At 38.6% G+C, this 15,580-nt stretch overlaps 1 protein-coding gene across 1 annotated transcript; it reads right to left on the bottom strand.

The window, feature by feature from the left end:
* Positions 1–10,589: 10,589 nt before the first annotated feature.
* Positions 10,590–14,298, bottom strand: LOC103457456 (melanocortin-2 receptor accessory protein 2B). The gene is made up of 3 exons (XM_008397593.2): positions 13,773–14,298; positions 13,239–13,338; positions 10,590–11,733 (listed from the first exon to the last, which is right to left on the bottom strand). The coding sequence occupies exons 1-3, from the start codon at positions 13,888–13,890 to the stop codon at positions 11,262–11,264; spliced, it is 690 nt and encodes a 229-aa protein (XP_008395815.1). The 5' UTR covers positions 13,891–14,298; the 3' UTR covers positions 10,590–11,261.
* Positions 14,299–15,580: the final 1,282 nt, after the last annotated feature.

Raw genomic sequence — 15,580 nt, 5'->3', positions numbered from 1 at the left:
GAAGAAGTCCAGAATGTCAATACACGCTAAACTCACCCTTAATTCGTGAAGAAAACTTTTCTTTCTTTAATGCAAACAGTTGTTAGACAGTCCAGAATAGAGGCTCCACTAAAGGGTAACTGGTGAACATCTTGCGTTACTCCTGTTTGTCTCCAGTCGAGCATCCCCAAACTATTTGAGCTCTGTGTCAACGCGTGTTGTTAAAAAGTTCTGCCCCCCCTCCGCCGGAGCGCCAGCGCGTAGCCCGGTGCTCCAAATGATGCATTCAAATGCTCCTCCGTAATTTTTATACATAGCAGTTATTTAGGAGTGAGTCATCAAATAATATTTCCACGTCAGCCGCCCAGTTGCGTTTTCATTTTGGAGTTCTTTGTAAGTGTGGTTGATGGACAACTTTTAGTTTTACTTTTAATTCAATTAAACGGCTAATCAGTCTTCAGATACTTTCAAGTAGTCTTTTTCTCTAGTTTTAATCTTATTCTTATTGTGTTTATAGCTAATTCTAGGCAGATTATTACTATGTAGTCCTATCAATTTCTCTTACACGTTTTTCCTGTTTTTAGAAGTATTGTCGAAGAGAATACTTTGACTCACAAAACACACAAAAATAAAACAAATACATTTAATTTAAACAGCATCTTGCAGTTTCTCATACAAATTTGTATAACATTTGCATCCTAATTGTTCTAAATCGTACTATAGCATAAAAGCTTTGTTATTAACATTTAGTTAAGCTAGTATTTAGTACATCAATCATTGGTAGAACTCGGGCTCTCTTTACTGTTTGTTTTAAGAAATGCTGGCAGGCTGCTGCTCATTTTTAGGTAAATGTGATCTTATTTCCACATCTGATATAGAGCTAATAACCACCAATAACCAAAAACAGGATCTGTGCACGCTATTTGATTTTTACTTCATGATAAACGTTTCAAAATAAAAGTGCAATTGAGAAAACTGAAAAGGATGACAGTGATTGAAGAAGAGTCGAGGCTTCGTTCCATTTTTCCACTGAAGTCATTTGGATCTGGACATGACTTAAAAATAAGTTAACCATGTTCTCAAAATTAGAGAACCAGCGAGATTCGTTAATTGACACAGTTAGCGACCTGGCTAACTATGGTTGACAACACAGCATGTTGTACTCACAACCATTGGAGCAATGTGATGTTATATTGGCTGTGTGAAAGATATAATCTGTACCAAATTGCCAAAACCACTAATAAACAGCTCTTTCATTGCTCTACAAAGTAGAAGTAGAAGCTTTTGTAAAAAAACAAAAACAACATTGTTTTTCTCTAAATGCAACCTTAGTTTCAGATCCTGCTTTTGTGACAGGCACATTATGCGTACATGACTAATTGATTACTAATTGCATGGTATGGCAAAGCTATTATGTTTTATTGAGCCAAACTCACGATCAAATAAGCATTATTAAAAAAATAAGGATCATCCCGAGTATGTACCTGAGCCACCAGTGTTTGAGTCAAATCAGACACTTTTCTGTACGGAAACTAAACATCAGCCCTCGTGTTTTAACAAATTCACGTGAAGACAGATAGTCTTATGAAGTGCCACCTCTCAGCTTTGAGAAGAAATCAATTCAGGAATATAGCTACAGTAGACACAGCCCTCCCCAAACTGATTTCTACAGACTAAAACCTCACGTCTAAATCAGCTCTGAGCCGCATGCAAATTTTCTAACTACAAAGCAATTACAGAGGCTAAATATGTTAATGTTTTTGTTCGTACTTCAACATTCAAACCGAATGTGATGACGCACGGAAGCAGAGAAACAGTCTGGTCTGCATCAGATCATATCATTTGCATTAGTGTCGTTTGCAGGTTGTTTATTGTTCTGGTTGAGAAACCCCACTGTACGGTCTGTTCTGTGCTTTGTGCTGCAGCAGCAGAATGAAAAGCAAGTAAGCCAGTCCATTAATGAATTAGTGCAACTGACTGATGCTTTGTGAACCCAATTTAAAGAGTTGACATCAAGAGTTGTTGTGCACCAACACTGGTCAAATTCTTCCAGTACGCATTCATACAAGGTAACTTAACTGACAGGAACAACTGAAAACGGAAATATAAACGGGATGTAACTGGATATGGAGAACTGCATGGACTGGAGCGTGGTTTTGCAAAACTGTGTTGCTGCGTCCTTCATAGTTTCTTTGGTTTCGACAGGAGGCTTTGAAATCATTCTTAAGCTTATTGAGTTTGCTCGGTTTTCTTGTGAACACATAAAACCTTTTTTTTTAATTATTATTAATAAATGTTTTGTTGTCAGACTCAGAGTAAGATTGGATAGTCCAAGGTGTATGTGCTTCATTTTGCATCCAACTGAACAATATGCAAATGTCTGTCAGCAGAACAGGGAACCTCTATTTAACCTCACCTTTGGCCATATTACATTTGGGCCTCTTAAATACATAGCTGTTTTTGATATTTCAAAATCTAATTTAGTAAATCAGTCTTATACAACCTTAAACTCATACAGTGCCTTGCAAAAATATTCATATCTATTTAAGTTTTTTCAGATTTTTTTTATGGTACAACCACATACTTCAGTAATTTTAGTGCCTTATTGGAATTATATATGATAGACAATACACAGTAGTGTATAGTGAAATGAACGGGGAATAATATGTTGTATCCATAATGCATTATTATTGTAATTTTTACAAATAAAAATCCAAACGGTATTCATATTCATATTCAGTTGCAGTCACAGCTTTTCTTTTGGGGGTTTAGCTCCAGTTTTTCATCATGAAAATGAATTAATAGACTTCAGTCATACTGTGGTATAAATTTCTTCACAACTTTTTCCCTGGCCTGTCTGTTATGCTTCTTAGTGTTCACGTTCATGACGCATTATAGTCTCTAGTTTAGTTCAATAGACCTCTGAGACCTTCATGAAATGCTGTATTTTTACTGAGAGTACAAGAAATGGCACAATATTTACTAAGTAAGTTAATTCTGAAGCTAATGTGTTGTGTGGTATTTATTTGGATTATTAGAATAAAAGCAGCGAGTCATATTTTCCAATTTTTTTATTTGTAAATAATCTTCATTCTTTTTGCCCCCAATAAAACACCTTCATGTTTGTGGTTGCAATGCAGCCAAATGACAACATTTCTGGTGATATCAATATTAACATTGAAAACTGCAGGTAACAAAAATGTCTTCCAGAGTACCACTGAAGGGAGCCCGAGTACTACCAGTGATACAATTCAGCTGGCAAACTGTGACATGTTATTAAATCTCAACGTATGACATGCCTAGACAAGTAAAAACCTCACATAAATGTCAGCGCTCCATAAACTGAGATAAGAATGCAAGTTCAGACCACTCTCGTAGGCTTGATCATACAGATTAAGTAGCAAATGGAGCAAAATAAAAAAAACAGAAACAAACTTGGACAAGTCAGCATAAGCGTACTTCTGAAACTGGTTGCTTTAAAGTGAAAAGGGGGAATGCATTATGGTTCATTATGTGTTATGTGAACATATTTCAAAGTTCGGACATTTATTTGAACAAGCGAAGGCAACAGGAGGCAGTGTCCAAATTAAGTTTTCCACGGGAAATGACGCAGGGACTGTGTGACTTTCAAAGCCTGTAGAATGCAGCTTCTCTGTTTTTTTCAAACTCTGCTTGTTCAGGTTTCACCATGCGGGAAGCTCAAGTCAGTCTTTCCGTGCCCGAGGTCGGGGGAATTAAACTCTTAACTTCTCATGTTTTACGTGACTTGTAGGGTACATTTATAAAAATAAAGTATATGTAAGCGGCAGCTTGCATTTTAATAAGGGTTTATTTCTAACTTTCAGTTAAATTCGGCGACAACAGGTAGAGATGGGAGTGGTCTTGATCACTTTTAAAAAAAATATATTATCATTCCTACACTTGAATTTCACTTTTGGATTCACATGTTTCCAACACATACGACTTCATATGACTGCATTTATATTGTTGCTATAAAATGTACCTTTTCACTTTTAAATTCGGTTTAAGGAGCCCTCGGAAATTGCGATGAGCTCTCGAAATTCTGCACAAAGAGCCTCATTTCCATCAAACAAAGCGAGCGGCCCTGAAACTTTACAGTGAAATTAGATTGTTCAGACCTCAAATAGTTTATCGACCGAAGCGCTCACGAAAGCCCCTCTGACTTGCTCTCCTATATAACCATCTTACTCCAGACAGAAAGTCAGTTCTTACCATGATTAGAGTGTCTCTGTTGGTTGTCCAGCGAATAAACCGGTCAGATGCAGCCTGCTGCGGGGGAACCTCCTGGGAGTGAAGCCTCTCTTTGAGGTAAACTGTCCCTCCTCACTCAGAGTAGAGGAGCCTTATTAATATTTCGTCGGGGGGAAAAAAAAAAAAATAGAAAAAAGAAAAAAAACAACTCATGTCTTTGCCAGACTGATGTCATTGTAGAATTATATTTTCTCCCCAAAGCGAGTGAGACAGTAACTGCGGAGGAATCTGGCCCGGCCAGGTAACACGCCCCAGGGCATACTGATACCTTGACGCAGCAGTGCGCTAAAGCGGTTTGTTTTGCCACCATGCCAGTGAACAAGTGACACACTGGAGTTTTATTTATTTTTTTGGTATGTACCTGAGACAAAAGACGCCTTATGCGTTGCCTCTTTCTTTTCAGAAAGACTGTCATTGTGATAACGGAGGGAAAAGGGCAACAACCCAAGCTTTTCTAAATTCTTGCTAAACTTTTATTTTTCAGTGACCCTCTGCTAGCCCTTTTGTCAGTCTGCAGAAACACAACACATGCTGTGAAACAAAATGGCATTGGTCATCGCCTATGTTGTGCGAATACACGGCAGCTCTTTGTTTTCTATCCTTTTTTTTCATGCCTTATTGATGAGATGCAGAAACATAAGACCCTGTCTCCTTTTTTTCACCCCATAAAATATTCACACCTGGCCGTTGACTGATCTCTGGTCTCTTCCTTATTACTTAGTAATTTTTTTTTTTACATAAGATGTTTGAAATGGTGCTTTGAGCGATTTGAGGAAATTCAAATAAGACAGTCGCATGCCTGAATGCAAATTATAGAGAACTCAACTTTTCCACATTCAGATTAGAAGTCTAGCTTTAGTTTATTTGAACTAATTAAATAAATAACATTTATTTTTAGCTTAATGAGCAAGTCGTCCAGTTCTAATAAGCAGTAGAAGAAGCTATTTGAGCATCTGTTCATTCAGGAAATATTTTTACAGTTCCTGTCAAGAGTTTAATGCTCTGCATTCACGCAGTTACAGACTTGCACAGCCAGCAGCTGTTTTCACCATGTGGCCTCCTTTTGTTGCAGAGAAGAGCATCGCTGGGGGCATCTGTCAACGGCTGCAAATCGTCTCTCATAGTTTGTATATATGCAGATTTTTCCTGTGTGAACGTGGGAATTGAAAAAACTTGCATGATTTCCACATTTATTCCTTTATATAAAGAGTCGCTTTTATTCTCCTTTTCATAGTGTCCTTCTTTGACTGTCTGTCATCCCCTCCTGACTTCTCCCTTCCTCCCTCCTCGAGATGCCAAGATCGCATGACAGTATTTAGAGTTTGAATTTGAGAGGGCTAAAAAGCATCTTCCAACATATCAAATCAGCTAATGTTTCTGGTTTTTGGTGTTGTTTTTCATCGACTAAAATTACAATCGATTTTTGTATTTGCTAAAAGCCATAATAATAATAATAATAAAATATTTTCAAGTTGTTCAATATTGTTAATGGCAAACGTTAACAGCTTTCCTTTTGGCTCTGCCTAAAAATTTACTTTCAGACACTGATCTGAGTTTTGTGATGCTGCTCTGAAACATGGACTAGCTTTTCCTTAAGTCACTTTGTAACCGATTTAGTGTTTTGCTTAAGGTCAATATCCAATCGGAAGACTTATTTGCGCCTAAGTTTTAATTTCATTGCTGATAGTGGTATTATAACTGGGAGAGATGCGTTTTGGCATGATATGTGATATCTTTTGTGACTGCAGCAATGCATTTACACCAATAGGCACGGTCAGCATTCAAAGTGGCATAAAGTACAGACACATGTTGACACATATGCTTCATATTAAAGAAAATACCTGTTTTATGGTGTTTTCAGGTGAGTCACTATCAGCTTCTTTCTTTGTTCATCTTTGTAATGCTTGTTCATGAGCACATGGGCAGAGAAAAGAAAAAGAAAAAAAAACATACATCTTTTTGTTGGCAAGAAGGAAGCCCTGTTTAAATTTTACCACAAAGACGCAGCAAATATGTGAAAGTAGCCGCTCTCTTTAGATCGGACTAAAAATAAACTATTAGTGACTGAAAACGATCATTTCACATCATACTGAACTGAATGCCTTAGGTAACATCAGAGCTAAATCAATCTGAGAACCTGTGGCAAGGCAGGGAAAGTAATGCTTTCCATCCAAAGTGGAGTTAATTTACCAGAATATTGTGAAACGTTTCAGTCTCCAAATGTACAAATCTAGCTTAGCGTAGCGGAACGCGCTATTTTAATATTACTTCAAGTGGAAAAAGATACATGGCATTCTTTTTTTACAATTTCAAAGCAATGCATTTTCTTCCATTCTCTTCATAATTATGGAGCACTTTGTTTTGGGTTTGTTGTAAAATTTAAATGAATCGTTTGAGGTTTGTAATGTGACAAGATATGAGAATGTTCAAGAAGTAACAATGCTTTTGCGAGAAAGTGCAAAATAAAACCATAGTTTAATGAGCTTTGTGGAGAAAACGACATTGCAAAGGACCACCAGGAAGGACAGTCTGACGACTTGCATAGCGAACAAACTGAGACAGCTGAGCACATTCTTCTCTTATGATTCCACACAAACGACCTTCCACCTTCTCGTCTCTGAGCCTACTCAGTGGACACAGTTGACCAAACGCCCCCTCAGTCTGTTGGTAAAGAAAACATGTGATTCACTGCTGCTCTTGCTCTTTTCTGTTACTGCTCAGCCATTTAGTCTTGCATCACCACAGCAACCGTCGCAGTCGATGTGTGCACGGCTTGAGCTTGAAGTTCTGACATTCAGAGCCGGAAAACACTTCTTGTGGTGAAAACAGTGATTAATTTCTGAAATGATTCAAGCCCTTCTCTCGTGTATAGCATGCCTCTTGTTCTGTTCGAGGGTGGCAAAGTCTAGAAGCACTCATGCCGGCACTGTGTGACTTTACATACTGACCTGTTTGTTTTCAGCACTGCTCTTTGTAGTCCGATCCGCTGCCCCTAACTTGAAGCTGCCTGCACATTTTTGTTTCAGAGCTCTGCCTTTGTCAGAGAAGGGGATAAACAAGGGGGCTTGGCATTCTGCACTGGATCTGACAATGAGCAGCTATGTTTGGTGACATAGGCATTACTGCAGTCTTGTTGGTGCTGATCTGTTCCAAGTATGTTGGAATACTACATGCTACGGCTTTAATATCGAGTTGGTTCTCTGATTGATCTGCTGCTGTTTCCCTCTTGAAAGCTGCAAGGTGAACACAGAATGGGCGAGGGAATGATTAAGTGCTACTACAATGTGATGAAGCCGCAAAGTAGTTAAAGAATAGCTGGTTCCCTGAGGTGAGTTTGGTGTGAAGGAGGCACACAGAAGCTGCATTCACACTGAGCAATAATGCACATCCGCTCAGGGCTGTTCCCTACTGAATGCCTTTCAATAAATCAGAGAAAATATCAGCAGAGGTCATTATTTGTTACCTCTCAAATTGAGTTTAATGGGCTGTTTATTAAAAATCTGAGAGAATGATTTGGCTGAGTCGGCGCCACGTCGGCTCTGATGGGCTGCCTGGCATTCCCTGCACACCCTTCCTTCTAAGAAATACTGTGCATGAGGCTTGCATATTTCCTCATCAGTCGTTATGACGAGAAGCAATGTTCTTTTGCATAATCGTCACTGACTGTCCCTCCAAACAGTTTTAATTTGTTTTGACTGGAGAAAAAACATTCTACATTAATAAAGAACAGCCTGAAGTTTCTGTGTTTTCGTTTTCGACTTCATCTGTCAGGTCTAATCGTTGCCAGCAACGAGGTACGTGTTCAATGTAATTTTCGTTCAAACTTAAAGGACAAAGTCTAGTAAAAAAGAAAAGAAAAGTTGGCGTTATTGGCGTTGAATCCAAGCTTAAAAATCTTTAACACTATTCAGTTCAGTTTAAAGGTGTAAAACCAGTTCCTGACACAATATCATGGTGAAAAAATGTATTTTTCACTCCTCTATTATTTTGTCTGTCTGCTCTGTGCTCTTATTACTTCAGCAGGTAATGGGCACCTTCATATTCTTGCCAGTGGTTGGTAATCTAAAATGTCTGTGACAATTTTACAGCGAAAGCTCAAATTAGAAATAAAGAATCCTATTACGGTCATTAGAAATAATAACAATCTTTGGTGAATACTTGTAGCGTAGAGAAAAGCACAAAGACTGACCTTGAACATCCTTATGCACAGAAAGATGTAAACACGTTATTACTCTTTCAAAGGCTGCTGAAAAATGCCTTCAGATGTGATAAAAAAAAAACTGAAATAAATCTCAACATGTGTCAGAAGTAATTCACTCACTGTTACTTTTTTCCTCTGCAAATAATGTCTCGGCACAGGTTTCATTTTTTTCATTCACTGAAATACTCTGTAATCTTTTATCAACACTGTTTTTTTGTTGTTGCTTTTTTTTTTTTCAAATTTCCTGTATTTTGGTTCTGAGCATGCAAACGTCCTACACCCTTCTAGACTCAGAGTAAACGCAGTGGGCAGGCAAAAGACATCAATGGCAGTTCTTCCATGTCAGGAGACCTACTGGATTCTGATGGAGATGATCTCTAACCTATTCTTTCCTAAGGCTGTTTTCTGTCACTCAACTGTTGGGACCATCTCATAATTCTTTCAAATCTTTCCGTGGACTCCAGACAGGCATTTAGAAAACCCTCTGCTTGCTAAGCTGTGGATTTACCTTTCCAGAGAAACCATCTGATAAGTTTAGCTTTTTAAACATGGGCATTCATTTTCTAACCCTCTTCCAAAAGTTCAGACTGTCGTCTTTGACAGAATTTAAGAATGACGGGAGACGTTGGAACCAGGTCAACTTAAGGCTTGTGAGAGCTTACTGGTTCAGGTGATGAATTTGGCTTCAGAGGAGGAAACTATCATGTTTCATATTCTTTCTAGGAGGTGCAGGTCTGAGAGAAAGACAGACTGCAGACAGGCAATGACTGAGGGATCAAAGTTGCAGGGCAGGTAAAGTTCCTTCTGTCACAAGCAGGTGATGGCACTGAAGGTCCAAGATGGACTGGAATCTGACAACTTCAGGAGGCAAAGATTGCTCCAGGAGTTGACTTGAAGAGCAACACAGGGATGTAACGTTTAAACTAGGGAAACCACAAATGATACAGGAGGCTTGACTCTACCGCAGTGGTTAAACTTCAGGATGCGACTGGTTGCGTTGCGGGTTTTATGTCCTCAGTAATTCTGCAGTGACAATCGCTCAGTTTCTATTTGAAGTGTTATTGTTTTTGTTTTTCTGAGACTTTTCATAACGCAAAGTTTAAGCTTCCTGATGACAAGACAGACAGATATCGACAGAAAGATGCATATAAATCTGAGACTAATAAAAGAATCATTTAATGAAATTGATGTGGTTTTTAATACAAACTGATGCTCTCAAATGGATACTTACCTGCTTAATCTTTTTATTTGAAGAAGAGGAGGACTATAGTCTTTTTTAGATTTACTTTCTTAACTGGTGTGAACGCAATCTTCTACTAAACCTGAGCAAACCCAAAGAAATGTCCAGAGATTTTAGAAAAAGTCACAACTTCCTCCTGCACAACTTCCATTGACAATGAACTTATAGAGTCAGTCAGTCACAAGGTTTTAAATAACTTGGCTTGATCACAAGTTAACATGGAAGTCTTTGTACTGATCTCATCAGTTCAAAGACTCAACAACCTATGCAGCCTTCATGTTCATAGCAAGATTCTTCATATGTTCTCTTGCGCTTTCGTTGAAATGATTTTATCCTTTTGCATTACCTGCTGGTTCGGAAATGATTCTGCGACACAGAAAAACACGGCATTGCATTACAGAGTGTGGCAGGCATCTGCAAGGACCATGTGGTCAACAAGGCGAACAAAATTATGATGGACAATACCCACCTCCTAAATCGCTTCCGCAAACCCCCGCCATCTGGACGACAGATCTCTCTGCCTGTTTTCAGAAGCGCTCAGCACACAGCCAGAGCTGCCATGAAACGGTTTAGATCAAAGCATCTTCATGTGTTAGAGCGATCCTCTTAAGCTCTGCAGTCTCCTCATCCCAACACAGTGATGCTGTTATTACACTGACACCTACAGTTAATCTGGTTAATATTATTGTGATATTATTTAGTTGGTTGATTAGTTTGCTTAGGGGTAGAAAAGGGAATGAAAACATACCGGAGAATAATGATCACAGAAATGAGACGACAGAAGTCTCACCCTCCAAAGTGAAGTGTGACTGTCTTCATCAAATGATTAGTGGACTTGTCATTAGCAGTTATGAATTTCACTTTTTGTTGGTAAATAAGGCTGCACCACACAAACTCTGAAGGTGACTTAAAACTGTCTTTAATCTCTATGCAGTATTTCTTGTTTATATGTGAAGTATACATATACCCACCAAAAAAAAACAAAAAAAACAGTGATTTTCATTCAGTGCTACAAAACATACAATTGGTACATTTCAGCTTGTTTAATGTTATTTGACTATAGCACAACGTCCTCTGAATTTATGTTGCTTTCTTCTTTTTTCTAAACCACCAGCTTGTATCTCTGACTCTCATCCAGAGACAGACCCATTGCTCACAATCTTACAGAACAACAAAAACACCAAGAATAGCATAATAATTTCCCCAACACATCCTTCCCCAGTGACCCCCACTTGTCTTTCGTTATTCTCTTTTTCTGTGCAGAGCCTGGATGCAGCCCAGCTGTATCCAATTCAGGCTCACAGTACTTGAAATAACAGGTATCATTTCCAAGGCAATCTCTTCTTCTGGAGGGAAACTCATCTTGTTACTCTGAGTTTGCTTTTGCAGGGTATGCCTTCCAACCTTTTGGCTTTTTTTTCTCTTTTTTTTCTTTTTAGAAAACACTAAAAAGTAATTTGAAAGCTTTTACAGAAAGACGGAGCAGGTGCATATATTTCCCTCTGCCCGTCTCAAAATGCTTCTGAATGTAAACCAATTTATGTTACAAGACCACTGTAGCGGTCCACCTTAGTGGGTGTCACAGTGACCGTTGTGAGCTTGAGACTGACGCTCCAGGATGACGGACGGCTCGTACAGCAGATCGTCCTCTCCCAGTGTGGAGCCAGGATCCAAGTTCACAAAGTTTGGGATGCTGAAGTGAGACAGGAAAGCACACTCTCTGTCTCTGTCTGACTTACTTTTCTCAATGAGTCCACTGAGAGGTTGGTGCTGCCCCCCGCTTTCCTCAACGTCCTCGTCCATCTCATCTATCTCAGCAGAGCGCTGCAGTCTTTCAGCTTTGTCTTTTGCAGAACTCATTTTGTCTTCCGGTTTCTGTTTCTCGTGGGCCTGATCTTCCTCGCTGATGTAGAAATTAAAGTACGAACGGGAGCCTTCCAACAGCGGGCGGGAGAAAGCTTTGTCATTATCGTCCTGGTGGCCATTGATGTCGACCAGACAGCCCTCTGGTCGGTGCCGCTTCTCCCCCGAGTCTGGGTTCCTGTTTGAACAATCAAAGAGAAATTGCGAGTGATGTTGCACAGGAGAGCAGCTTTAATAACTTGAGATTCTTTAAATGCCATCAAATATCTTTCACTTGTCTTGCTGTGTCTTGTCTGCTTTAAAAGAATGATTTTGTCAAATTTCTGGTATAGATTTTATAAGGCTATGACAGAAGTAGGGAAGAGGTTTTGTTTTCTTCGTAGCTGAATGAAAACCTCTCAACTCGGTATTGGATTAGTGTGATCTCATTTTAATTTGTGTTGGGTAACAGATTTCTCAGTAATCTTTATTGCTTGACATAAAGCTCCAATCATCTTTACAGAGAGGAAGAGATAAAGTCATTCTGCTTTCCACACTTTGCCATTATTCCATGCTGTGTAGAAGAACGCTGTTTTCTATTATTACATTTTTCAGATAGCAAAATAAATCCTATTAATGAAATGCTTGTCTTTAGCAAAATCACCAGTGGCACCGCTGTGGCAAGTTCAACCATTTCCTTGGAAATAAATGCAAGTGGAGCATTTATTGATCAGACATTCTAGGAACTTCTACGCTGTTATCAATGAGTTTCTTTTACCTCTGAGGGATCCTGTGAATGCGACATAACAGAAGTGAATTTATTTTAGCCACTAAGCTGGATTGGGGATCCTGATTTGTTTACAAACTCCACCAGGGATGGTTCACACATAAATGTTGCCCTGGGCAAATCCTTCCTTCTGCACCCCTCAACCTCTGCAGTCCTACTGCTAAAAAAATAAAAAAAAAAAAAAAACATTAAAGAGCCTTCTGTTTGTATTTTAACAAATATAATAAAGGTTTTGTGAACCTGACGTTCTCTCTTCAGTGCGTAAAAATTTAATTTAAGGTTTGACGAGTAAAAGTATTTTTTGCACTTAGAACTAGAGAAGATCTATTTCAATCCTGATTCAGTGAACTTGCCCTTTAATGCAGGACCAACTAAAGCAGCAAATCAACCACCAGCTTGAGCATCATCAGCCAGGTGCACAGACACATTTTGATACTTAGCTTGGTGCAAAACACTGTGGCACACTGCTCCCTTTACTGAACAAGCAAACAAGCAGTACATCACATAGAAGCAGGACGGTAAACAAAACAAAACAAAACAAAAACAAAAGAAATCCAATTGAAACTTTTGGAGAATTCATTACTCTTTGAAATACTAAAACGTTTTAAATTGAAAATCTAGTTACATTCGTCATCAAATAAAAAATTATCTTTAGAACGTCCTTCAGTCGAATACTGATGTAAAATACATTACCAAAAAACAGTCGTGTAAAAAAAAATGCTTTGGCAGATATGAGCTCAACTTTCTTTCATGGTCATCTCAGTCCTTAATCCTTCTGAAAACTGCTCCTCACACAGCTCAGAGACGAAAAGGTCAGCTCTGAATAGCTTGGTCTCACCTCAGTGCTGACTCAATCCCTGTTAGAAGGCTGGAAGTAAAAAGGGGAAACACGGATCACGCTGCTTATTAACACTCACTCCTGATGTGGTGCTCCGGTCTTTGTGAGCAGCGTGAGAACGAAGAACATGAAAATGACGAAAACTGCCAGTCCCACCCAGAAACCTATGACAATGGAGTCTGGAACATAACAGAAGACAGTCATTTGGTTAATTTGTTTAAATCCCATTTAAGCCTGCCTGCTTTTTATCTGTTTATGATGGAAAGTTCTCACAATCCTTAATTAATGATTCCAAGTACGCATTATTATATTTTTCCAAAACTTGGTTAGAGTACAGTAGCTGACTTGAAGTGGTTTGATCATTATCTATGAAGCAGAAGAAAACTGCTACATTAAGCGTTGCTTGTACATTAAGTTGCTTGTAGATAATGTTAGTGCAAAGCAGGCATAAGAGGTCAGCCTTCAGCAAAAGCAATAAAGATAATGGACCCCAATAAAGGTCTAATGAATCATAATTAAATAAAAGTGCACAAAAGGCACAAATAGCCTTAATGCACGAGGAGAAAATGTAAACCATCCATGCAACAAAGCCAGAGGAAAGAATGAAGCTTACATCTGTGAGCTTTAAGTCCCTCAAAAGAGACAGGCTCCTCGTCTTCGTAATACTCATACTGCCACACGTAGTCACTGCGTCGTGCACTGACTTGGCTTCGGTTGTGGAAATCGGACATTTCAAATAATTTTACGAACCTTTCCAGCTGAGGACGAGTTCATTATATATAGAAAAAGAAGCCGTGCAAACGCGGATTTATTGAGTCCATGAAGTTGGCAAAAGCCCCTTCCCAGGTATGCTGAACATTTCTGCGGTTTAAAAAAGAGAACAAAACAAAAATAAATTCACATCCTCGATTCTAAAAAAAAAAAAATGTCGATAATAAAAAAACAACAACAAACAAACAAAAAAACTGTAAGATTTTATATTAGGCTGCAAGTCCTTTACAGGGCATTCATGATAAGAGCCGTAACGTGGAAATCCATGGCGTTACTCGAAAACTCTGCCCATCGTCATGCTCTGGGAGTGAGGCAGCAGCCTTTTGGAGAGCTCCTCAGTGCGCATCACCTTACCCAACAGCTGTGGGCTGGTGGCGCACTTCTGGGAACGGAGATATTACGCCGCAAATGTGTTCTAAGAAACTCATGTTCTCCAATCAGAGAACATCAGTTTTTCTGATGTTACTGTGTGGTCGAGAAAACTGTATTTGCACAGAAGTAATGACACATGGTACCACTATAAAAAAAAACAAAAAACTATAGTTTGTTTTGTAGTGTTCTTAAAATTTAATCCGTACATACGCATGGAGAATTATTGCATGGATTAGTGCATATTTTCTGATTTGGATGTTCTCGCCAGAAGTCAGTTATGACAAAAAGAACAAACAGCAAAAAACAAAATATGATTTGATTTGATTTTGCGTAAAAACACAAATCAATAAATTGAACTACACGCAGTTTTTCATGTTTGTGGTCATAAACGCGTGAGTGGAAATTTGAATTTGAAACAAGGAAACGAAAGAAAAAAGTTATTTTCATTCTTACATTTTGAGAGATCATTGTAGCTACTGCGACTGTAGGAGGCGCTCTTTCTTCTATACATCTCAAACGTGTTTTCCTCATTTTCTTTCCTTAATGGCACATACAGAACATAGAAATTAAACTTTTAATCAAAAAAAGTATAAAGATATGCTTAAAAATACATAATATTTTCACATGGTGACTCCATTGTCGAGCCACCGAAAGCAACTCTGTTTTTGGGCTCTGACGTCACGGGTTTATACCTCGCTGGCAGGTGTTGCTGGCAGAAATTGAAGTGTGGAGGATGTCATAAAATGAGAGTTATCTGTTTGGCTTTATATGTCTTTATGACTCTAGAATTATTCATTGGGTTCTCCCAACAATAACCACCGTTTCTTATATATTGGATTTTCTATGTATTTTTTTCCTCTTTTTCTTTTCAGAAAAAAAATGGAGTCAAAAAGGAGCTGCAGACTGCAAAAACCACCCTCTGTACACAACACAAAAACATATGGATGGGGAAAAAAAACAATGCAGAAGGAAATGAAAGAAATTGATCATAACATTTTGCTGCTGCAGCCCTTTAAAAGGTTGATTGCGAAGCTAGAACAACTTCTTTGAAATGCCTGCTTGCTCTAAAAAGAAGCAAATAAATGAAATGAGGTGGTGTGCTTGTAACTAAACATTTTCCTCAAAAGGATACAATGAGAAAATTTTAAAAGCCCTCATCTTATCAATTCTGAAGAACCTCATTTCAGTCAACAAGCATAGTAATCACTACCGCTTTCCTAAAATATCTGAGATATCTTTTCAGGAGAGGTTCCTTTCTTTCAGTCATGCAGCAGTAAT

This window comes from Poecilia reticulata, linkage group LG21, assembly GCF_000633615.1.
Source record: "Poecilia reticulata strain Guanapo linkage group LG21, Guppy_female_1.0+MT, whole genome shotgun sequence".
Taxonomy (NCBI): Eukaryota; Metazoa; Chordata; class Actinopteri; order Cyprinodontiformes; family Poeciliidae; genus Poecilia; species Poecilia reticulata.
The sequence above is the reverse complement of the archived record's forward strand: the minus strand, read 5'-3'. Positions and strand labels throughout refer to the sequence as shown.

What these genes read in the sequence shown, in the direction of transcription:
- LOC103457456 (XM_008397593.2), bottom strand. Translation starts at nt 13,890, where the DNA reads ATGTCCGATTTCCACAACCGAAGCCAAGTCAGTGCACGACGCAGTGAC. An exon ending in GGGACTTAAAGCTCACAGAT is followed by an intron (nt 13,339 to 13,772) that starts GTAAGCTTCATT and finishes GTTATGTTCCAG; the next exon opens with ACTCCATTGTCATAGGTTTC. An exon ending in ACCGGAGCACCACATCAGGA is followed by an intron (nt 11,734 to 13,238) that starts GTGAGTGTTAAT and finishes TTGTTCAAACAG; the next exon opens with GAACCCAGACTCGGGGGAGA.